Here is a 24,857-nt window from a genome sequence, read left to right as displayed (position 1 = left end):
TTCTAATCGAAGGGTACAAAGATGGACTATTGGTTGTTTTCAGGGTAAAAATCTAGCCGGCCTTGGGCCCACTGGGCCAGGGGTAAATTTTTTTTCAAAAAACTTGAGGTGCGTTGTCGAAATATAATGAGATACTGAGGGTAAACCAGAACAGAACCTCAGTAAAGAAAGGAAGAAGGTCTTCAGGTATAAAGGCGAAGACCGATATAATATCACGAGACTTATAAAAAATAAAAATCTTTTTGCGCCATTTTTACTCTGAAACTGCTTCTTCTCGTGATGCATTTGACTGTTTTCTCTCTCTTCATTTACTCTTCATTTTCTCTCTCCATTTTTCCCTAAGCCTTTCTCTCTCTATAACTTTCTCTGTTTCTTCCCTGTGCATTGATCTGGAACTGGAATCGGAGGCCATGGACGGTCTTTCAGGTTGGTGTGTTTTTTTCTCCCTCCCCTTGCTTTGGAGTTTGAGTATTCATGGAGTGGATTGAAAATGTGTTGCGGGTTTTGATTGATTTTTGCTTTCATCGATCAAGTATTACATGAGATAGAGAGAGAGAGAGAGAGTTTTGCCTTTCTGTTTACTGGAATTCAAAATTACTTTGTGGATGGATTAATCAATGATTCTTCTTTAGCTCACCCTTTTATTTTCTGTTTAATTTCTATTGAAATGATACAGGTATCACTCAGATTAGAGAATCTAACTGGAAAAGAAAAGGAAAAGAAAGGTGAAAGCAAATAAATAAGTTAGGGGAGCCTTGTTACTCTGAGATTTCAGGAAAAGCTTGGTTGATTACAAGACCTCACCCCATTTATATTCTGGGTATTCAAGGGATTCAGAAGTCGTAATTATTTGGGGCCTTTGATTTTGATGGATTCGGTGATTGGGTTAACCTGATAATCTTGGGATGGTGCTTTGTATTTATAGCTGAGGACTTCTGGTGCACATTCCAATATGTTGTATCTTTCTTATAATTGAGTGAATTTTCAAGCCCCATTAGCTTATTGAGTTTTTTTCTTTCTTTTGAGAAATTAGCTTGTTGAGTTATTACACCTTTCCTTTGATGTTTTCTGTGTTTGGAGATTGTGGGCATGAATTGGAGGGTCCATTTTGAAGAAAGAAACTATGGTGTTACATGTACCTGATATGGGAATGGTTAGTTAATTTATTCCTATGAATGTGTGAAGGAGTCCATCTTATGTGCTTTGGTTATACTCTAGTTGAAGAGAGATGGGTAAGCTTGCAGTGAGTGAATTATTCTCTATCTGATAAGATTAAAGATTTTGAGAGATGGGTTTCATTTCTGATACTTCTGAAATTGTAGAATCAAGTAAAGAATCAAATCCCTACATGGGAGCCGATGATAGAGAAAAGAACCATATCATGCCCATAAAAGGAAAGCATTTGATAGAGGCTGATATTAATCGGCTCATTGGGGCAGTCGATATTAGGAGTGTTACTAGACATAGAACGAGCTCACAGTTGCTGCATAAGAACTCAAAGAAACCAATGCGAGTGGGTGTCTCACAAGCATCGGGGATTGGCATTTCGGAACCTGTATCCTTGAAGCAAGCACTGAGGGGTCTGTGCATTTCTCATGCTTCTGAATTGGCCACTTTGAAGAGATTATCAAAACCAAGTGGTTCATCCAATTCTTCAGAGGCAGGAAACATCAAAAGGTTGTATAGGACTGTGGTAGTCCAGGCCACTGATAATGACGAGACCTCAATTTTGGCTCATGAATCCAGTAATGTTGTGGAGAATGGTAGTATAGTGGAAATCTCCCTTGTAGCAGAAGGATACACTGTGAATCCATTGGAAGAGAGAGATGGTTCTTTGCAACTGTCAAGACAGGCTTCATTGAAGCAAAATAATCCATCACCTCGTACTTTATCTCCTTCAATATCAAGGCTAATTAAGGCCAAAGCACCAGTCCACGGTAAGGGGGAACCAGTCTCTTTAGAACCCAGACGTGTGGTATCAGCCCCATCGACCCCAAAGTCAGGGCTAAAGGGAAAGCAAGATTCGTTATCTCCTTCAACTAGCAGCTCTAACAATCGCTCTGTGACCCATCATTCTGATACAGGTTCGAGCGCTCCTAAAAGTACATGTAAGGTCAACAACTTTAACCGTAGGAAAGGAAAGCAACTTTCTCAAGTTTCCACTGCTTCGGTATCTAGCAGCTCTAGTATTGGCACAGAAAGTAAGAGTGTTGCTGAGCCTTGTAAACGTTATTGTAGCCCCAAAAGCTGTAATTCTAAGAGCCCCACATGCCTGAGAGAGAATGAAGTATGCTCTAAAGAGAGAGAAGCCTGCCCAAAAGTGACTGAAACCCAAAAACCAAAAGAGAAGGGGGAGTGTTCCCAGAGCTCCAAGAGTAGCATTGGTGAATATAGCAACACCAGTGGCACAAGCGAGGAAAGCAACACAAGTGGGTCTAGTTGTCATGGCACTAGGCCACATATGTCGAAGGATTCGAGGTGGAAAGCTATACATCTCATTGAAAAGCAACATGGTGGTTTGGGATTGAGGCACTTCAAGTTGCTTAAAAAGTTGGGGTGTGGCGATATAGGGTCAGTTTATCTTGCTGAGCTTAGTGGCACTGAGTGCCTCTATGCCATGAAGGTAATGGACAATGATTTCTTAGCAAGCAGGAAGAAGATGCTTAGAGCTCAGACTGAGCGGGAGATCCTTCAGATGTTGGACCACCCTTTTCTCCCCACTCTCTATGCTCACTTTGTGACTGATAAGCTCAGTTGTTTGATTATGGAGTACTGTCCTGGTGGAGATTTGCATGTGTTGAGGCAGCTACAAACAACCAGGAGCTTCTCAGAACAGTCAGTAAGGTAGGCAGCATAGAATAAAAATTTCCTTTCTTGTGTTCATTATTGGTATTCCTTTGTAGTTTGATATTCAAATTTTTAACCAGTTGGAACACAATTGTTGGTTGGATTACAACAACTGTGAACTTTTCCTTTTTCTTTTAATCTTTAACCTGTTCTATTTTTAGCTTCAATTTGCTCAGTAAATTCCTGTTGGCATGCTTGAATATTAATTAGGCAATCTAAGTTCTTTGTGGATTTTTGTGTTCCATTTTGTGCCAAAGTTCCAGTATGTTACAAGTGTTTATTGCAATATAGTGTCCCTAATCATTTGTGAGTTAGTGTGGCAAATACTAAGCTTCTTCTTTTTGCACTGCTAAAATATGAGCATTAGTTTGGAGTTATTTTATTATTATTCTAAGAATGTGAGCTGCTTGTTTTGTATTGCGGTGAGTTAAGTTCTTTCATCTGAGACTTTTGGAATTAAATTGCCTTGCCGCCAACATACCCATAAAGTATCTTGGTTCAATTTTTGAATTGAAAGAATTCCTCATTCTCAGCATTCATACAGATATGAAAGTGACCTGCTGATTCATGTGGTGAGTGACTATTCAATATTATGACTGTTTCAGTTGAATGTCCTTTAGAATCGCAGATGATTTTTCCTTTCCTAACCCATTCAATCATTTTTTTTCCCAAAAGTAACTTATTATCACTTGCATCTGTAGAGAAGGTAGTCCTTTACTTCGATGTATTGGTATCTTGGCATGCTATGTACAACTTTCAGATGTATCCTTTAATTTCATAAGACAGAACCCCTAGTTTTCTTTTGTGATAGGTACATACCCCTTATCTATCTGAGAATTTTAGGTTTGAAATAAAGAACTCCATATACAACTAGATTGTGCGGCTGGAAACAAAGTATAAAGCGTTGTGGTGCAGACCTAGTAGCTTGGAGCTAGGGTTTATCAAAGAAGAAGATAGAGAAGATCCAAAATTAGAGAACCAAAGACAAAAGAAGGAGTACTAGCTTCTCTAGGGTTTTGAATAAAGTCCATCGCAAGATGCTTCATTATGCTAGAGTACATCCCTTATACAAGAAAACCTTAAACAAAACTTAATCTTGATCGTCCATCTAATCTAATCATGGCCTTTCATTATAAAAGACTTTAAGTGAATAAAAATACATAAAAGACTCTAGAAAGTACTACTTATTCCCCTAAGTGAATAAATGACCCAAGAAATAAATAAAAGACATAAAATGACAGATTCAATGACTATTTTGCCTTTTTGCAGTTCCTCTTATAAACTTTAAGCATGTCTCTCTTTTCTAGATATTCGAGAGCAGTATTCTGGGCTACATCACTTTGTTACTTGGTGTGTTCAGTTATAGTACAAGTTGAGTCCATGACCTTCTAGTCTGAAGTCAAATAGAGTCATTCCCTGCTCCAAGGACCATGGGCACAACTCTCATTAGGTATGATGCACTTGGTGTGGTGTTCGACATGATGCCAGAGTTCTGGATTTCTATCCCACATTTGTCCTACTAGCCGAAATAGTCAAATGTTTTGTTGCTTTATTTTCTTTTTAATGATACTAAAAGTGAACTGCATCCTTAGCATTTGAACAAACAATTGATCAAAGTAGAAGAATGTGTTACTCCTCTACAACCTGGAGATATCCAACCAAGGGAAGGCCTGATTGATTGGTCAATTACACCGAAAACACTCTATTTATAATCCATATAGACTGAGAAATTAAATATCAGGCACACAGAATAAGAGCGTGAAATAGGTGATGACAGTCTATGAAAAGGTTTATATCCCACATTTGTACATGGAACTAACCGAAATATTCAGATATATGTCCCATTTTCTTTTTTATGATATAAGCGAAGTGCAGCCTTAGCTTTTGAACAACCAATTTACCAAAGTAGAATAATCCCTTCCTCTAACAACCTAGAAGTAACCAACCGAGGGAAGGCCTGATCACTTGGTTCCAAAACACCTTTAGGCCCTCGGCATATGTCACATATTAATTGCACTGACAACACTTAACTAAGAATTCATCTAGACTGAGAATTTAATAACTAAGCATACTGATTAAGAACATGGAGGAGGAGATGACAGTCTCTGAAACAGTTTGATGTTTGGAATGCTGGGGGACTCTGCACTACACATAAACATATGTGTACATGTGTAAAATTGACTAGATGAAATTGTTGTCATGCAAATATGAGGCAATGGATGCTCTGGCTAAGGAAGGAGTGGGGCATTATCTTCATTGCTAGCTCTTAGGGAATCTTGAGCTGCCACTTTTGTTTTATGCTTGAATCGTTATATAGTAATTTAGCCATCTCCATTGCTATTATAATTAAATTTCCTGTTAATAATTTTTTGTTACCTTGCTTCAAGAGGGAGGAAGGGAGGGAACACCCATCACTTTTAGTTGTCGAAGAGGCAGAAAGTGCATGAAGTTTCATGCACAAGATGTTGATGGGAAATTCATGTATACCATGGTACTTGTATCCATCATAAGTCTCAGTGGCTAGAAGCATTCCCATGCCATTAGGCAATCATTTAAAAGATAAAATTTTGTAGATTATATTCATTCTGGTTAGATGTTATGTAGTGCACAGTGTATTATTATGGAAAGCTATGTGGTTTTATGGGATATACGACCATATTACCATAGTGTAGTCTTGTATACGGTGCTATGTGACCTGAGTTACTCTTTCTGGGATTGTGCGCATATCACTATGTGAGTATTTGTTTGATACAAGAGGAGGTTCTGCCTTATCCGCTTGGGGTTTGGAGCTCTTAATTTTTCACTATTAATTGTGAATACGAAGTTAAAGCCATAGTTGTTGGAAACTCCTGAGATTCCAAATCTATTTAGGAATCAGAATTGCAGGTGGCTGTAAGATTCCTGTAATCGTTGTTTGTACAAGGCAAATTGCAGGTGGCTAATTCCTACTTTCTCGAAATCAAGTTTCAACCCAAATGGAATTGAGATTTTATCTCATTAGAATGGAGTTTCAACCCTTTTTTTTTTTTGAATATGTTAACTGTATTAAGCTTAAAAGGGGTACAGAAAGTATGAAGAGAGGGGGCAGGATACCCACAAACAGGTTCCACCGAAAAAATAGGCGACCCACAAACGGGTGCACTGTACAAAACCATGGGTATGTTAAAAAATCTTTACATGAATCGAGCCAATATATCGATTCCAATCTGTGGTAGGAGATCGAGCTAAGGTTCCCTAGTGGTGTCTCAGGTTGGCATTAGACGAGGTAGCAACTGCCTTTGCGAGAGAATCAGCCTCACCATTTACTTCTCTCCAAACGTGATTCCACGAGATGTGTAGATTCCTTGTGAGATGACATATTTCTTTGAAGATACTGTCTATCCTTCAAGGCCAAGGAGCAATGCCTGTGGCCCAGGCTATAACACTGTTAGAGTCACCTTCAATAGTAACATAATGCCCCCAGCTAGTATCTAACATCCTGAGGCCTTCCCGGAGGGCAGAGGCCTCTGCAATAGTTGAATCAGAGACACCAATGGGAATAGAAAAGGAGCAAAGGGTATTGCTGTTGTGGTTGCAAAATAAGCCACCTATGCTTGCAAGGCCTGGATTTCCGAGGGAGCACCCATCAAAGTTGAGTTTGATGTGGCCTACTTCAGGTGGTCTCCATAGGGAAGAGCTTGGGGGCCTATGAGGGTTGAAGGAGAGGATGGGAGTCAAGCTGTGTAGGAAATCAGAGTGGTAAAGATTTCTGAAGTGTTTGTGGTGGGTGGCCCAAGATGACAGCTGCTCTGATCTTTTCTACTAGTGCATTCAAAGAAGATGAATGGCTTCAAAAAATTCTTGCATTTTTTTCAATCCAGATGGTCCAAAGAGTGGCAGCCATCGAAGCCTGTGCCGGCCTTAGGCCATGGGGTTGAGAAAGTAGAGCTGATGAGATGAGACACATCAGGTGGCGTGACCCACTGCTGTTGGAATAGTTGACGGATGTTAGCCCAAATAGCTGAGGCGAACTTGCAATGGATGAAGAGGTGGGCATTGGTCTCCTCATCTTTAGTGCACATGATGCATGTGTTTGGGATTTGACCCCTTCTCTCTAATTGATCCACGGTAAGGGCTCTCTCGGACCTAGCTATCCAATTGGAAAATTGTGTCCTGGGGGGGACCAAAGGGATCCAAACTTTTTTTACGATAGAAGTGGGACACACAAGGGGCTTCTGGGATGAGCTAGAGAAGAGTAGAAGGAGACCACCGGAATCCAGAGCGGCAGGAAGACATAATTTAGAGTGCTGGAGAGGGCTTTGAAATCCTGAAATTCTGGGTTCGAGAGTGGCCTTCTGAGGATGGGGCACCACACCCTCCTATTGCCCATCAGCTGCAACTGGGATTCCACAGTTGCGTTTAAGTCACAGGCCAGCAAGAAAGGTCTAGGGTAGAGGTCTTTAAGGGGTGCATTCTCAGCCAAGTATCGATTCAGAAGAGAGTTTTGTCACCCTGCCTAGGCCTGTACCTGATCTCGGATAGAAAGTGTGGGTAAGAACGCAGTAAAGATTTCCATATCCCTGAGGAGTTGCTATGGGCTCATTAGGAGGGGACCCAGGAAGGGTCGGAACTGCGGTATTTCGAATTGATCACCTCCTACCACAGGTGGTTGCTTTGGGTAGCTAAGCGCCACCACCATTTCCCGAGTAATGCAAGGTTTGCATACATTCTGCCAAGATATTAGATGGATCTTCCTATCCCCATTGCTGGACCACAAAAAGTTTCTCACTAGCTGCTCCAAATGGTGCGCCACCGAGGCTGGCATATGGAATAGCGACATCTGAAAAATTGGGGTGCTCGAGAGGGTGGCTTTTATCAAAGTAAGGCGGCCAGCACGAGAAAGGAATCTACCTTTCCATCCTGCCATCTATGGTCATATCTATCAATGATATGGCTCCGTAGATTCAGTCTAGGCTTTCCTATGCAAAAGGGCAGTCCCAGATGTGAGGATGGCCGATCCTTCGAGGAGCAACCCCAGATTGAAGCAAAGTTCCTTATGATGGAGGGTACAAGGCAACACCACTCATCTTAGATTTGATCTTATTGACCTTAAGGCCTGTAGTCATCTCGAAAATCTTGAGGAAAAGATGAAGAGTGTTGAGTTGTGCCTGCGACGCCTCACAAAACAGCAAGGTATTGTCGGTGTATTGTAAGTGAGTAATCAACGGTCCTGAATTGCTGATTTTGAATCCTGTGAGCAAGCCGGCCTGGTAAACACGAGAGATAGGCCTACTGAAAATTTCAGCTACAATCGCAAACAAAGAGGGGGAAACAGGATCTCCCTGGCAGAGTCCCCTAGAGGATGGGAAGAAGCCTTTGGGGGAGCCGTTGATAAGAATGGAAAAGTGTGGGCCTGAAATGCAACCTTTGATCCAAGCTCTCCATCGACCACCGAAGCCCATGCGACGGAGAGTCTCGTCAAGGATGGACCAATCAACATGGTCATAGGCTTTCTCCCAATCAAGTTTGATGATTAAACCGGGTAGCTTGGCACAATGCCAAGAGTGGATAGCCTTATGGGCAACGAATGCTCCATCGAGAATTTGACGCCCTTTAAGGAAAGCTCCTTGAGTTGGCGAGATCTCCGAGCTGAGGACCTCTCACAGTCTCGAAGCGAGCACTTTGGTGAGAATCTTATAAGAGCTATTGATCAAGCTAATAGGTCTAAAATATTTGAGTTCTTCCGCACCCTCGACTTTAGGAATGAGTGCAATGAAAGTAGCATTCATTGCACGATGAATGATTCCTCTAGAATGGAATTCGTGGAAGAAGTCAAGGATATCCTCTTTTAAAGATTCCCAAAAAATCTTAAAAATAGCGATTGGGAATCCGTCGGGGCCCCGGGCTCGATCTTGGCCAAGATCTGAGATTGCCTTTAAGATCTTGGACTCTTCAAATGGCCTATCAAGCCAGCCAGCAGAAGTGGGAGAGATGGTTAGGAAAGAAAGATCTTCCAAATAGGGTCTAGGGCCTCTGGGTGCCTCAAAAAGTTTCTGGAAATGATCGGTGATTGTAGCTTCGATCAAAGGAGGTTGATCAATCACAGTATCTCCCACTCTAATCTGAGTGATGGTATTATCCCTTCTACAATTGGCTATTTTGTGAAAAACGCCGGCCGGTGTTGAGGTACTTAAGCCATTTCTCTCTAGACCTCTGGGCCCAAAAAATTTCCTCTTTCTTTAGGAGAAGTTGGAGTTCAAACTTGGAATTGGATCGGAGAGATCTCTTGTTTTCAGCAAGAGGACGGGGCTCAATCGAGATTCATGCTATATTGGAATCGAGTTTCAACCCAACCGGAATAGAGATTCATAACATTTTGGAGTTGAGTATCAACCCACTTGGAATCGAGATTCTTTCCTCTATGGCATCAAGTTTCAACCCAATTGGAATCAGATTCTTAAATCTATGGAATTGTGCATCCGACAACTCAGACCACAACATAAATCAACAGGAAATGTGTCTCACAGGGCCAAATGTTCAAGGTTCTAGAGTAAATTTATGCAAGAATTCCTTAGTTTTGGAATCGATATATTAGATATGCTTAGCCATGGTTCCCCCCGTATTGGAATTGACATCCTCAAAGGTTCTAAAGACCTGAACAAGGGTTCCGCTGACATTGAAATCATTGTATTGAGCCTTATCACAATATTGGAATCAAGATTGAGTTTTTGAGGTTCTGGATTGAATAAAGGAAGAAGAAATATTTGACTTGTTAATAATAAGATTTAAAAAAACAAGATACTTATTTTGGATTAAGTGCAAACAGCTGAGCAGACACTTATAGTCCACTAGGGAAATTGTGGTGGTGTTTACGAAACATACATGCATGCTTAATAAATTGAGTCAATAAAGAATGAAGACCACTGCTGGTTTTAGTGGTCATTCAGGGGTATGGGCCTTATGATTTATAATTATGCAAGGAGGGTGAAGACGTGAAGTACATAATTTTTAATGCTCCAAGGCCAAGTTGTAACTGGATTTAACGTACCTACAAAAGACATTAGCATGAGACTTTATTAAGAGCTTATTGCTCTAGACATTTGCATTTGAATGTTGATTCTGTGTTTCCAAAACTTCGACCATGCGTTGATCTGATTATTATTTGGTGCACCTATGAACTATGGGATTCAATGTTCTCCAATCCGGATTCCAAATGACTTATATTGGATTTCATAAATATTCGAAGTGATAGTTTCTGTTCATCAAATCACAGTTTCCTGCACCTATGAACCATAGTATTTGATTTTGTGGAATCTGGATTGAGATTCTATGAAGGTGGAAGCAAGATTCCATGTTGATTGAATCACGGTTTCTTGCACCTATGAAATGCAATATTTGCTTTTTTGGAATCAGGATTCCAAAAAAAATCGAATTGAGATTAATAAATGTAGGTTTGAGATTCAATAAATGTGCATTTGCGATTCAATGAACATTGGAATCTAGATTCAGAAAATGTAAAATCGAGATTCCGAACTCCAAGGAAACGGGTTCTCCATGATGATTCCTTGGTGGAACCATTGAACCTTTGAATAGGGTGAGATATTCCTGTGACTATGGTTAAAACCCTAACACATAGACAATTATATCAAATGGGTCATTTGGCAATTGAAGTAATTAAGATTATCTTATTTTCTTGGAGAGAATCACATTACTATGTCAAAATAGAAAACTGTGGTTCCAAATGTGAATAATTGTGCTTCTTTATAATTTGAAGTTGAGGTACCGTTGTGTCAATCACAAATTGTTTTTATTTCTGACCGACCATTCATTAGAACTACTATTTGCATTGAGGGGTTCTGGTCCTCAATTGGGTTGACATCACTGATATTGACCTTCCCTGAAAGACTTCATGTGTCCTAAATTTTCAGTCATTTGGAGCTTCCCTATATCCTTTTGGATACCTCTCCCTCCCTCTCTCTCTCTCTCTCACACACACACACACACACAAACACATTTTCTTCATATACATAATGGTGATAATATCTGTCGTGACACATTTCCGTTTGTCTCTCTCATATTTAATTCATTTTGCATATGCTCTATCATTATGCATTGTTCTCTCTCTCATCATTATTATCATCGTTAAATTCTTTTCCCAACTAATTGGGGTTGGCTACATGAATCCGGGTCCGCCATTTCACTCTATTAACAACCATACCCATAGTGTGGCAATAAGTCCCCATATATGTTCTCACTTTTTTCAATTATGTCCTTTTGGGCCTACCCTTTGCTGATTTGTTCAATTACACATTGTTAGGCATGATTAACATTGCTCTCTCTCTCTCTCTCTCTTTCTCTCTCTCTCTCACACACATTTTCTTCATTTACATAACAGTGATAATATCATGTCATTACACATTGCCTTGTCTCTCTCGTATTTTGTTCATTTACATAGGTATGCCATTCATTATGCATTGGTCTCTCTCTCTCATGCTTAGTTAGTTCAATTACGCATTGTTCAGCATCATTAACCCCCCCCCAATTATGCATATGCTATGCCATTATGCATTGTTCTCTCTCTCACATTTTCTTCATTTACATAATGGTGATAATATCTTGTCATTACACATTGCCTTGTCTCTCTCGTATTTCGTTCATTTACCTATGCTATGCCATTATGCATTATGCATTGTTCTCTCTGTCTCATGCTTACCCCCTGTCTCTCTCTTGCTCACTCTTATGGATTCAGGTTCTATGCCGCTGAGGTCCTCCTCGCATTGGAGTACCTCCACATGCTGGGGGTTGTGTACCGAGATCTCAAACCCGAGAACGTCCTTGTTCGAGAGGATGGCCACATTATGCTCTCTGACTTCGACCTTTCTTTGCGTAGTTGCACGGTTAATCCAACCCTCTGTCTCTCTCCTCCACCACCCTCTGCGACACCAAGCCCAACCCCAAAGCCAACATCCCCACCATCATGCTTGCATCCTAGTTGCATTGACCCCCTTTGCCTTCAATCCTCTTCATGGGCCCATATTTCCTCTTGCTTCATACCCCAATACCACAAACCCCGACGAAACCCTAAATCCAATTCTGCAAAACCCACTCGAAACCCTAAATCCAATGGTCCTTTTCCCATCAAAGCCCTCCCCCAACTAGTGGCAGAGCCCACAAGCGCTCGGTCCAACTCATTTGTTGGGACCCATGAGTACTTAGCCCCTGAAATTGTGAAGGGAGAAGGCCATGGTAGCGCAGTGGATTGGTGGACTCTCGGTATTTTTCTTTATGAGCTTCTATTTGGCAAGACCCCATTTAAAGGGTTGGATAACAGGGATACTTTAGCTAATGTGGTTTCTCAAGAGCTGATATTACCTGAAAATCCAGGGGTGAGTTTAAGAGCGAGGGATTTGATTAAGGGGTTGTTGGTTAAGGAGCCTGAGAAGAGGTTAGGATTTGTAAGGGGCACGGCAGAGATTAAGCAGCATGCATTTTTTGAGGGTTTGAATTGGGCACTCATAAGGTGGGCCCCGCCGCCTGAGAATTCAACAGTTGGAGATGTGTGGGTTACAGCATCAAGCGTTGTGAATGAGAGTAAGGTGAAATCGACAGTGGAGTTTGAACTGTTTTGAAGATTGGATGGTAGAGTTTACTCTCTCTCTCTCTCTCTCTGTCTCTCTCTCTCACTACTGCTAGTGTCTTCCTGTTCTACTTCTTTGCTGTAAATGTATGATGGCAAGAGCATGAAGGTTTGACTGCCGCTCTCTCTCTCTCTCTCTCTTTCATCTACGTAACCTGTTAGCTTTCTTCTTGTATGTAAATGTATGATGGGAAAAGCGTGAAATGTATGATGGAAAGAGTATGGCGGTTTAGCATTGAGAAATGTCTCTTGTTTGGGGAAATGAATAGATCTTTGCCTATTCTTTTGTGCTACTTCAAAACAAAGAAACTATGGTGTAGAAACAAAAGGGAAGAGAGAATGAGCAGGAGTAACACCATCAGAGAGAGAGAGGACTGTCAAATGAGTATAGTGAGAGAGAGAGGACTGTCAAATGTGTATAGAGAGGTAGAGAGAGGACTCTCAAATGAGAGAGAGAGAGAGAGAGAGAGAGAGAGAGAGAGAGAGAGAACTGTCAAATGAATCACCTGCAGACCATCACTTGGCAAAACCACGGTTCAGGTACGGGCCATAAAATGGACCCTAAGGTGAGGTCTAGTTCCAACTTGTGCAATGTTGGAGTCGACTCGATCGAAAACTTAGACCTAATCAGTTCGGATCCGGGTGGAGGTCAACTTGACATGGATCGAGTTAGAGTCCTCAGAGAGGTTTTTGTGGCAACACCCGATTTTCTATGGCAGTAACCTAGAGAAAAATTTTCATGGAAACACCGTGTTGGGGTCTGAAACCCAGAGAAAGAGTATGTATCTGTGGAGAGGGAAGGTTAAAGCCTTCAAATGTGTGTAGAGGGAATAAGTGCGAAAGAGAGACGGTTTAAGATTGAAAACAACCAAGGTTTAAGATTGAATGGAAACTCTTCAATTTTTAGAGAAAATGAGATCATAGTGTAAAAAATCTCTTATGTCAAATTTTTTTATTTTGATAATAAGCATCTTAAAGGTTCCCAATATATCATATTAAAAAAGAATTCTTCCAAGCAAGTTCTTGGCTGAGGGAGTAGATATACAATTAAGGAAAATTGTTTCATGCTGGCTGGAGCGGTTCAGAAAGTGTAAAGCATCCATATTTAAGATCGATAGAAGTAGGTGTTCTATCCATAAACAATGGAAACTAACGATCTATTAGAATTATTATTTTTAGTTTTTAAAACTTATTTATCTATTCATAATCATGATCTCCAAGTTAGATATTACATGTTCTTAAAAACTAAGTTTTAAAATCCATCTCAAAAATATATTTATTAAGAGGCCCACATTTCTACATATGCGCGCTTGGCTGCATACAAACCGAGTCCATACATTAATGCTCCTGTCCCGTTGGAGTATAGCGTGTAGGCTCAATGGGGAAAATAAAGAAAAGTAAATAATTGGATTATCTTATTATTTCAAAAAGTTAGTTATTTTATATAAGGTGTGGTTTGCATAAGGTTGCAACTTTAAACAATCAAATTGAGAGGCACCTCCAACTTTTATCGTAAATGTAATTTTGGTGTTAAAATTTCTTAGGATGTCTTCATAATTTATTTTCATATCTAATTATAAAATTTTAAACTTCAAAAATAGTCTAAATTAAGTAGATCTATAAAATATGAAAATCTTGAAAAAGGACCGTCCATAGATTTATGACAATCTTAAAAATAGACGATGCAGATAATGTGTTACAAGATACTTTATTTTAGGGACCCGAAATATTTTTTTCTTTCTATATTCATAAATCTCGATATCGAGATGATCAATAGAGGATTTTCTAACATCAAAATGAATTTTTATGATGGATTTTTGAGGTGCACCTTAATCCTACATTTCAAGGTTGAAACTTTATATTAACTTTTTCCTTTATATAATATTCAATCTTCATGGAATGAAGGGCAAGGCAAAAGGATATGAGGGGCGTGGGAGTGAAATTGTGCAGTGCCCCCACTCTCCCAATCTCTCATTGTTCCCTCACACTTTCTCTCTCCTCCTATCCTAGACCCACATTCCTCAGTTTCCCATTTTGCCCCCCACCTCATTCTTCCTCTCTGTCACTGAACTCAGCCCCAGGCCTCAGAGTTTCAGCCATGGCTTCCTCTGACTCTTCTCCTGCTGATCCCTTTGCTGTTCTCTTCGTCTGTCTCGGTAGATGCCATTGATTGTTTTTTCAAGAAGTAGACATGAATAGTATCATATCTTGCTGATTTTTATATTGAAACTTTGGGTTTTAATTCGAATTTTGTGTGCTAAGAATATTATGTTTTTGTTGACCGAATTGGTAATTTAGAGCCTCTGATCTTGAATTAATAGATTTTAAGTTCATTGGGTCAGTTATTTCTGTATTTTATGTATTAGTCATGATTTTGATGGACAGTAGAAGAATAATTTGTAGATGATCAAGAATTGGACCGTGAATTCTATGAAATATGACATATTAAAATTAAGGAAGAGGATTCTATGAGCCAACACGCTTATAGGGCACATAGTCCAGACAGCCAAGATCGAGGAGGACAGGCGAAATCAACAGTTGAGAATGAGGAACTCATTTTGGCCCAGATTTTTATTAAAAGTTCAGTTTTTTTCTTTTATTTCGAGACCTACATGTGCGCAAAATTTGGGGTCCATCAGACTCCTATATATATCAAAATCTTAATTTTATTAATGCTCAAACATGGCTGCTCGTCACTTTCTCCTTGGATCTTGGCTATTCGACCTACAGTGTGCTATAGATGGGTCGGCTCATATAATCATTTTCCTTAAATTAAATCAGTTTGGGGTCTGACTGATCTCCTTTCAGATTGATTTTATGTTGCATTCAAGCGCAGACCCGGGCACACGTCGTGCACACGCACGTATGCTTAATTCCTAAAGGCAATTCTAGCAGATACGCTTTCTGGGTTCCCATAAATCCGTGTTTTCCATTTATCGATAACAAAAACACCATCATTTTAGCTCCATTACGCACCTGCAAGTTTTTCCCCAAAAAATATTATATTAGGTACAATGAACTCATAGCATGCACTTACCTATGTAAGAATCCAATATACACAAGAAATGTAAGTTATCTGGCTTCAAATCAGTTAGAGTGAAAAACCTAATGAGAAACGTCATGAAAGCTCAGGGATTCTGCAGCAATGAAGATATAATAACTTGAATTGAGTTTGAAATTAATGGGAGAGTAACCTTACTTTGTAGAAAAAACATTTTGTTGGCCTTGGGTGGAAGGCTACATTGTTCTGCTCTCCCCATTTTGGGGCCTTAGGGGCATTTTTTTCACCCCAAACTTCACACACACATCCTCTTGGCCCTGATGAAGGCGCCCGTGAATAAAAATGCAAAATATCCTGGAAAATGGATTTCTTGAACCCTGTGAGTGCAGGCTGGCCATTTCTTGGGCAGCTAGATCTAGTCCTTTAAGAACGCAAAATCAGTCTTTTGTTTTTGTTTTTGCTGGTGGTAAATTGTTCATCTGGTGATGAGGAAATCTACAAAATTTGGGGTTAAACAAACTCCCTTAAGGTCTCGATCTAGCACTATTCTTTTCTTTCCTAAAATGGAGAACTATTTTCAGGGTTTTCTTGTTATTTTTTAACGATCTTATTTGCCGAGATCAAGAAGATGCACGTGACGTGCCAAATTTGGAGTGAAACTGATGCTTCTAAGGCCCCCCAAATGAGGGAAGGCAGATACTATTCCGCTCGGTCCTTGGCCAGCCAAAATTTTCCCTACTTTTTACTAGATCCCCTGTCAAGTAGAGAGGAACTCCATAAAACATCAAAGAAAACAACTTGGGTATTCATAAACATACTAATCCCCATGTACATGGGAAAGTACATCATATAGCATTGGATATATGATATAAACATCACAGTGCATCCCCCATCCATTCCTGATGGTGGACTGTGGAAATGAACTGTGGTTCCTGTTGATGGGCATGCTTCTTGGTACAGTTAATCTTCACCGCTCCTCATTGGGAACGACCGCTGGATGATCCTGTAGTACCATATAGGCATGGGTTAGACGTCTTTCATTCATAACCAAATTTTATCTTGTATAACTTCATCCTAATCCATTTATAATCTTTATGTAGAAAAATATATAGATAATCTGCTTAGAAATGATAGAAATCTGAAACCAAAAGGTTCAAACCAACTAAGATTCTCAATGAACATAAACTCCTTAAAAATGAGGTTTAATTTCCGCAGCTGCAGTTTGATTAGCAGTCTGGTATATTTCATCCGATGATCCAATGTTGGTAGATATTTCTCTTTGTAAATTTACTTCCTTTTTATTAGTTTGAAAAGTTTATTGTTTTGGTCTTAGCTGACCAATTCATCCTGGTTTTGGTTATAATAACTGGGTTGAACTAGATCATCTGCTTCAATTAATAATTGGCTTTAATAATATATTTCCTTTCCACTGTTTTTTTTATTTTTATTTTCCGGAGTGTTGGGGTGGTCTCTGTTCTATCTTTCTGTATAGGTTAATTTAATAGAAACTACATTGTTTTTTTGATATTATCCTTAAATTGATGGTGAGAAAGAAGAGTACAAAAGACCTTGGCGATCCACAGAAAAGGATGCCCAAGGGGAAACAAAATAAGAGGCAGGAACACGTCCTTTTTTAGGAGGGTACAACTGGGTAGCAACCTAATAAAATAGTTCGGTCCGAAGAACAAAAAAGAACAGCCCAAAAGAGTGAAAACCCAAAAATCAGTTGTCCGCCATCATAGCTGCTTCTTTGGCGAGCGTATCAGCTTCCTGGTTTCCTTCTCTCCAAGTATGCATCCACATGACAGACATATTCATGCAAAGGTGATGAATCTTGTCAAACACTTGCGCAAGGAACCGGTGGGGGGCGGGGGGTGAATAAGAAAGTCTCTGCGCCCAAGAAATGGTGTTCTTGGAGTCACCTTCGACCACTAAGGAGTGTAAGTTGAAGGGTTGAATGAGTTTTAGGCCTTCCAAAGCGAGGACTTCGGTTTCCATAGAGTTGGTATGGCCTATATGTTTGGATGGAACCTGTGGCCAGTGTAGAACCCAGTTGGTCTCTGAGAATGGCTCCTACACCTGATGGGCCCGGGTTTCCGATGGAACAACCATTCGAAATTCAGTTTGAGCTCTCCTACAGTGGAGGGCTTCCACCTCGTGGTCCTGGACAGATGCACTCTGTTGACTTGGAGGACGTTGCTCCAATTGTGAGTGAATGCCGATGCTGGAATTCCTTTGAAGCTGCTATGGTTGGTTGCCCAGAAGATGATTGTGGTCTTGAGCTTATCGAACACTTTGTTCCAAGGGGAGTACTCCCATAGACCAGCTGCCACCGAGGATTTCCAGAGCAGTATCCCCGCCTTTGGCCAGTGATAGGGTTTGATTGCTGAACAGATGGATATTACCTCAGGCGGTAGCACCCGCTGAACGTTGAAGAGCTTGAGGATTGCCCCCCACAGATTGAAGGCAAGGGGACAGTGCAACAAAAGGTGATTATTTGTTTCCTTAGCTGCTAGGCACAAGACACATCGATAGGGTATCAGAATGCCCCTTCTCTGCAATCGATCTACTGTGAGGACTCTCTGAGGAGAGCCAACCACATAAAGATCTGAATTTTTGGGGGGGTCGAAGGAGTCCCAGGCTTGAGCAGCTAAGGCCACAGGTACCAAAGGAAAAGTATTGGTACCAAAGGAAAAGTAGGGGGCAGAGAAAGGCTGCGATAGAAAGAGGACAGCGAGAAGAGGCCAGAAGGTGCGGGCGTCCAAATCATATGATCAGAACCAGTAGGTAGAAGGAAGCAGGCGTGTAGATCTGCCGCTGAGGTTGTGAAGCTCTCAAACTCCGAGTCATTAAGATCTCTTCTGAATGCTGGGTTCCACGAGCAAGAGGAGCCAGTCAAAAGCATTTCTTCTGCAATAGTGGCCCCTTGATCTCAGGTCAGAGAATAAAGGTCTGGGAACCTATCCCTGAGAGGGGCGTGGCCTAACCATAGGTCTTGCCAAAACAGAATGTGATTCCCTGATCTCAGGTGGAATCTAATTCGTGACTTGAAGGCGTGGAAGGTTGAGCAGATCGACCTCCAAATGCCTGAGGATCTTTGGTTGGTCCTACAGTTTGGTAACCACGGTTTGCTAGGAAGATGGTACATGTGCTTTAGAATATCTATTCATAGCTGATTCCTCAGGTTCGTCATGTGCCAACACCGCTTACCAAGGAGGGCTAAATTCTGGGTTCTGAGGTTTTTGATCCCTAATCTTCCACTTTGCCTCAATTGGCAAAGTTTGTCCCATGCAAGCAAGTGGAATTTGTTGTTGGCTCTGTCACCCGACCAGAAAAACCTTTTCATTAACTGGTTGATCCTGGAGCTAACTGCCACGGGCATTCAGAATAAAGACATTTGGTAGACCGGGATGTTAGCCAAAGTGGCCTTGATGAGGGTTAGCCTCCCTCCTGGGGAAAGGAATCGATCCTTCCATCCTACAAGTCTGCGGTCCACTTTATCTATGATATGAGACCACAATCTCAATTTTGGTTTGCCTAAACAGAGGGGCAGACCAAGGTAATTGGATGGCAAAGCTTCGGCCTCACAACCCCAACTTCGGCAAAGGTGGATAAGGTTGTTGTATCAACGTTTACCCCCATCATCTTGGTTTTGTCGAAATTGACTTTGAAGGCGATTGCATCGAAGCACCAGAGAAGCAGAAATAGGTTGTGAATCTCTTCTATTGTAGCATTGCAAAATACCAAAGTATCGTCTGCGTACTAGAGGTGGGATATGTTTGGGCCTCGATTACCCACCGAGAAGCCATACAAACGTCCAGCCAAAAACATTATGGAAATGGACCTGCTGAAAACCTCAGCCGCGATGGCAAAAAGAAAGGGGGAGAGGGGATCCCCCTATCTGAGGCCTTTGGTAGATGGGAAGTATCCTTTTGGTGAGTCATTAATGATGATAGAGAAATGTGGATGAGAGTAACACGCTCTCATCCATCCTCTCCATCTAGAGCCGAATCCCATCCTTGATTGAGATTCTTCTAGGATATCCCAGTCTACATGGTCGTAGGCCTTCTCCCAGTCCAGCTTTACAACAATTCCAGGGCCTTTGGCCAGATGTCTTGAATGAATACATTCATGGGCCACTAAGGCCCCATCTAGGATTTGACGATCATTGATGAAAGCACTTTGGGTAGTTGAAATGACTAAGGTGGCCAGCGTGGACTTTAGCTTGTATTTTGTAGGTGGAGTTCACCAAGCTTATGGGATGGAAATCCTTCAGTTGGGTTGCCCCTTCTACTTTGGGAATGAGAGTGATAAAAGTGGCATTCATGGCCCCATTGATGATACCCCTTGAGTAGAATTCCTCAAACAGTTTGAGGAAGTCCTCTCTAAAAGATCCCTAAAAAAGTTTGAAGTAATAGGGTAGCCATCGGGTCTAGGGGCCCTATCATAGTCTAAAATGGCAGCTAGGATTTCAGGTTCAGAGAAAGGTCTCTCTAACCAGTTGGCTTTGTCTTGGGGTAGAACTAGGAACTCAATGTCCCCCATAGGAGGAGTTGGGCGGGGGGGGGGGGGTAGAGAAGAGGTTCTAGAAATAGCCAAGGATGGCTTTCTCAATATCAGGAGGTTGGTCCAGAAGGTTGCCGTCGACCGAAAGGTGTGTGATTGAATTGTCTCTGTGTCTACAATTGGCGGTCTTACGGAATAATCCAGTGTTGAGGTCCCCAGCCTTAAGCCTCTTAATCCTGGATCTCTGATACTAGAAGATTTCCTCTTTCTTTAAGAAGGCTTGATATTGGAGCTTCATATCATCTCTGAGAGTGGATTCCTGGGCCGAGAGGGGTCTGGATTCTTCTAGCGAGTCAAGAGTTTGTAAGGCTTGCAAAGAGGCAGATTTCTGAGGTCCTAAAAACCTGGGTAGTCCCCTACTCTAGGATTTTAAGTGAGGCTTCAATAATTGCAGCTTTCATTGTAGTTTGAAGCCAGCCCAGCGATCTACCAAATTCGATAGAGCGGACCACCATTCTGGAAATAGGTTGACGATCGACTGTTCCTCGAACCATGCCAGTTCAAATCTGAAGGGTTTGGGTCCAGACTCTGCCAGCTTGGAGTCCAGAAGTATAGGACAGTGGTTGGAGGTTGGTATGGGGAGTGCCAAAGAGTGGGTCCCAAGAAAGTTTGAATCCCAGTCTATAGAGATTAGGAATCGGTCGAGCTTTAAGAGGGTGGGGTTGGAAGAGTGGCTGGACCAGGTGAACTGGGCTCCTTGATATTGAAGGTCAAGCAAATTGTTGAGGGCAATGAAGTCGGAGAAAGCTAACATAGCCGGGGTGATTTTGGTTGAGGTGTTTTGTCTCATGGCACCACCTCGTAACGTTGAAATCCCCCCCATGCACCAGATGGGATTGGGTAGAGTGGCAACCTGGTTGAGTTCTTCCCACAGAAGAAGACGGTCATTGTTTGAGTTGGGTCCATAGACCGCGGTAAATTTCCAGGGTAGGCCATCAGGGATCCTAGAAAGCAAGATGGTAACAGATAGTTTGGAAGCTTGGTGGGACAATAAGGAGTGTTCTGTGGGTTCCCAAATGATCCATATTCCTCCCGATGCCCCTTCAGCTGGGAATGCGACCCATTGACAGGTTCTGCACCCCAAACTTGTCTGACCTGAATCAAAGTAGGCTCAGGGAGTTTCATCTCTGTGAGAACCAGAATGGTGGGTTTAAACCTAAAGCAATGATCCCTGACTGCCTACTTTTTTTGTGGCAGTCCAAGCCCTCTGATGTTCCAAGAGAGTATCAGCATTGAGGTGACAAGGCGAGGGGAGGGACTGCCTAACCAAAAGACCTGTGGGGTGATATTTAGGCAGGATATAGGAGAGGGAGAGATTGGATGCAGAAGGTCTATTAATAGTGCAAGCCAAGTTTGTCAACTCCCGATTGCCTTTGTTGCTTACCCGAACTCGTGACTGCAGATCATCCTTGAAAAATTCGAGAAACGGTCCATCTGGTCCAGATTGTGGGAAGCCTATCACTCTCAAGATGTCCTGGATCTGTCCTTGGCCCTCGTCGACACCATTAACATAGTTCGAGTCCACCGAGGGGTGGGGGAGAGAAGATCTCCCATGGTGTCCACTGAAAGGGACGATCCTGATGAGTCTATGGTGGACGGAACAGGGGAAGGTAGTGCCGGGAGCACCGGAAAGTGGAGCCCATCTGCTTCGATGGGTCTGAAAATACCTGTGGACAGACCGAAAAGGTCCTCAGTTGAGGTGGAAGCTGTTTTATCCAGAGAGAGGGGAGGGGATAAACAGTTGGCCTGAAATGAAGTTGGGGAACCGATGAGGGGGCAGGGAGATTACTGGAAGTGGGATTAAGACAAGGAGAAAGACAGGGCAAAGGCACCGAGGGTGGGTCGGTTCCAAGGTTTGAAATGGGGGAAAGAATGGTAGGTTGAGGGTTAAGTTGAGGGCCATGAGGAACAGGTGTCAGGACTCAGCTGAGTCCACTCAGACTCGGCCAAGGGATGAGTCCCTTGGCCAAGTCGAGTTTCTGAACGTTGCTGGAAATTGGAGGATTATTAGAGTAAGGAATTCAAGGACAATTTTGAGGCTATGTGCCAATTGGGGCTAATCATGCTCATCTCATAACCCTTTTTATTTATGGGATTTGTTCAATATTGAGAGCCAACTTCTAATCTACTTTATTTCTTGCAGGAAATATATGCAGAAGCCCAGCCGCTGAAGGTGTCTTCAGAGACATTGTGAAGAAGAAGGAACTGTCATCTAAAGTCAAAATTGACTCTGCAGGGACAATGGACTATCACGAGGTACACACGTCTTCTAGTAATTCAACAGTTTCATGGTAATCTCTCTCTCTCTCTCTCTCAAAATTGAGTGGAAACTGGTCATGCAAGGGTAATCCAGCTGATTCGAGAATGAGGAGTGCTGCTAAGAAGCGTGGAATAGAGATAACGTCTATCTCAAGACCTATAAGGCCATCGGACTTCAAGGAATTTGATTTGATTCTTGCAATGGATAAACAAAACAGAGGTATAGACATACTCGGATTCTTGTCATTTGTGACGTGCAATATCTGACTTTTGGTCTTCTTAAGTGAGCTTTTTATAATAGGTATCCTTTCAATTTCAATTGTCTTCCCTGGATTCTGCTTCCATCACTACATTTTTTTGTTAAAAATTACTCAGAATATGATCTTAAATTGAGTTTCTATTCCCTGATGTTGCTGCAGCTGACATCTTGGATGCCTACACTCGATGGAAACAGAGGGAATCCCTCCCTCCAAATGCCACTGACAAGGTCAGCTAAATCATGTCCCCCCCCCTCCTCTGTCTCTCTCTCACAGCTTCTTATGGTTGACATGATTAGAATACCAAAACCTTCTCCCAAAACAGACAAACACGCATTCGCATCCCCACGCCCATGGCCATTACCATCTTCCTGTTCCTATTTTGGTGTCAAGTGAAGTTTGTTCCCTTTTTTTCGTTTCTGTGAATTCTAAAGGTACCTGTTGTATTTCTCTTAGTCTCGGCCTTCATGTTTCACATTATAACTTTGTTATGCTTTTGCATGGTCTTCTTTTTGGGCCTGAAATCCCTTAAGGAGAAGCCATCTATTTGGCCCTGGCTACAAATTCATGATTCTGTGTTGCTGGTTTGAAGCTGCTCATAAATGCAGGTGAAACTGATGTGCTCCTTTTGTAAGAAACACAAGGAAACAGAGGTTCCTGATCCTTATTATGGTGGACCTCAAGGGTTTGAGCAGGTAAGGAGCATCATGAGTTTGTTTGATTAGCCTCTTGATCTTTATTTTTTCTTCGTTTGAAATGGAGTTATGAAGAAATTTAGAAGTGTAAATATCTTTTTTTTTTTGGGGTAAATAAGTTTTAAGTGTAAATATCTTTGAAACTGTAGAATTTTAAAACTTAAAGTTTTAATATTGATAGCTTTCTATTTATCTGATCAGACAAAAGCCAAAGTTTTAAGATAAAATGCTTTAAGGACTTTAACGTTGAATAAAAAAAGAAAATTGTTTGGGCACGTCTGCAAATAGGAAAATATTTTCCCTTGGAAAATGCTTCCCCAGGAAATTAATTTATTTGGAAAATGATTTCTCAAGGAAATATCCCCCCTTGCTAAATGACGTATTTGGAATGCCCTAAGAAATGAGTTTCTCTTGTTTGATGACATCGGGGAAGTTTTCCATGGAATATAGGACATACTTGTTTTTAGCCGACCCCACTTAATTGGGAAACGGCTATGATGATGATAATTTATCCAATTGTAGGGCTAACAAAAATAAGCATTCAAATTGTGAATTCTTAATTTATTATTCATACCATTAGTTGTTATTATAGTTAGTAAAGTCACAACTAATTGGAGTCTAAAACTTTGGAGAGGACGAGCTTGATTTGTTTGTGAATTTATATGTTGACAAAAGGATCCACTTTTCCCTTAATTTTTCCCAGGTTTTGGATATACTTGAAGATGCTTGTGAAACATTGCTACACACCATTCTTGCTGAGAATAAGCATATTGCCAGCCCCAGTCAATAGATATTTGGATTTTGTCTATCATCTCGTGTACATGTTAATAGGAAATTAAACCTATAACAGATTATGATTTTTCATTTCATCTTGCAGTGTGGCCAAATTTAATGCATTGGAAGCTTGTTTAATGTGGACTAGTTTCTTTTCTTCTTTTTCTAACCCCCACCCACCCACCCACCAATTGAATCCATTTGAAGCTTTTTATTGTGGACCAGTTTGTTTTTTTTCTTTTTATTTTTATTCTTTTTTGACATGTTAACTAAGAATAGATCTTTTGATGTTGCTTTGTGGCTTGAAAATAGTAAGAAATGATATGGAGATTTATGGCCACACTGAAAGTATGACCCTTAATAAAGTGGATTGATATATCAAGATTTATGTATCCGATCCCAATTAATTGAAAAAAGCTACGATGATGTTACTTTGTGACTCCTGGTTTGACCACCACTAAAGCCAAAGGCCCAATTCTAATATGGCCCAACACGTTATGAAGGGAGGGCATTTGGACTTTCCCATGAACCACAAATGCTCGACTTACTTTTCTTTCAAGAATGATCCTCATGCTAGAGCAAAAAATTCAGAGGCAAATGACGTACTTAGAAAGATTTTCTTGATCCAGAATTTTGGGATCTATGGCAATTGATCCTTTACTGGAGGATCCAGTGTGGGAATCGGGCTTGAGCTAGGATGGCTGGTGGTTGACACTTATGACGTTAATTATTCACAAAAGAAAAAAAACAAAAAAAATCTAAGGTATTGAAGTTCTAATTATTATTATCATTGTCACTATTATTATCATTACCATTATTATTATATTATTAATATAATATTA

At 41.1% G+C, this 24,857-nt stretch overlaps 2 protein-coding genes across 5 annotated transcripts; both read left to right on the top strand.

The window, feature by feature from the left end:
* The first annotated feature begins 216 nt into the window (after positions 1-216).
* LOC18441368 (serine/threonine-protein kinase KIPK2) lies at positions 217-12,743 on the top strand. Of its 2 annotated transcripts, none has more exons than XM_006851486.4 (3): positions 217-426; positions 677-2,844; positions 11,576-12,743. In XM_006851486.4, exons 2-3 carry the CDS (start codon positions 1,289-1,291, stop codon positions 12,453-12,455), a joined length of 2,436 nt encoding a protein of 811 aa, XP_006851549.1. In that variant the 5' UTR covers positions 217-426; positions 677-1,288; the 3' UTR covers positions 12,456-12,743. The 2 variants fall into 2 exon arrangements, with proteins under 2 accessions (XP_006851549.1, XP_020527342.1); XM_020671683.2 differs by having other exon boundaries at positions 217-430.
* Positions 12,744-14,367: 1,624 nt separating this feature from the next.
* On the top strand, positions 14,368-24,153 carry LOC18441369 (protein-tyrosine phosphatase). Of its 3 annotated transcripts, none has more exons than XR_016044488.1 (6): positions 14,368-14,619; positions 22,174-22,286; positions 22,374-22,509; positions 22,709-22,776; positions 23,139-23,241; positions 23,945-24,153. XR_016044488.1 is itself a non-coding variant. In XM_006851487.4 (6 exons), the coding sequence occupies exons 1-6, from the start codon at positions 14,385-14,387 to the stop codon at positions 24,029-24,031; spliced, it is 726 nt and encodes a 241-aa protein (XP_006851550.2). In that variant the 5' UTR covers positions 14,368-14,384; the 3' UTR covers positions 24,032-24,153. The 3 variants fall into 3 exon arrangements, 2 of the variants coding, with proteins under 2 accessions (XP_006851550.2, XP_088708102.1); XM_006851487.4 differs by having other exon boundaries at positions 23,155-23,241; XM_088851976.1 differs by having other exon boundaries at positions 14,368-17,953; positions 23,155-23,241.
* The last annotated feature ends 704 nt before the right edge of the window (positions 24,154-24,857 follow it).

This window comes from Amborella trichopoda, chromosome 11 (genome assembly GCF_054954075.1).
Source record: "Amborella trichopoda isolate Santa Cruz 75 chromosome 11, AtrichopodaSantaCruz75HAP2 v2.0, whole genome shotgun sequence".
Classification (NCBI taxonomy): domain Eukaryota; kingdom Viridiplantae; phylum Streptophyta; class Magnoliopsida; order Amborellales; family Amborellaceae; genus Amborella; species Amborella trichopoda.
The sequence above is the reverse complement of the archived record's forward strand: the minus strand, read 5'-3'. Positions and strand labels throughout refer to the sequence as shown.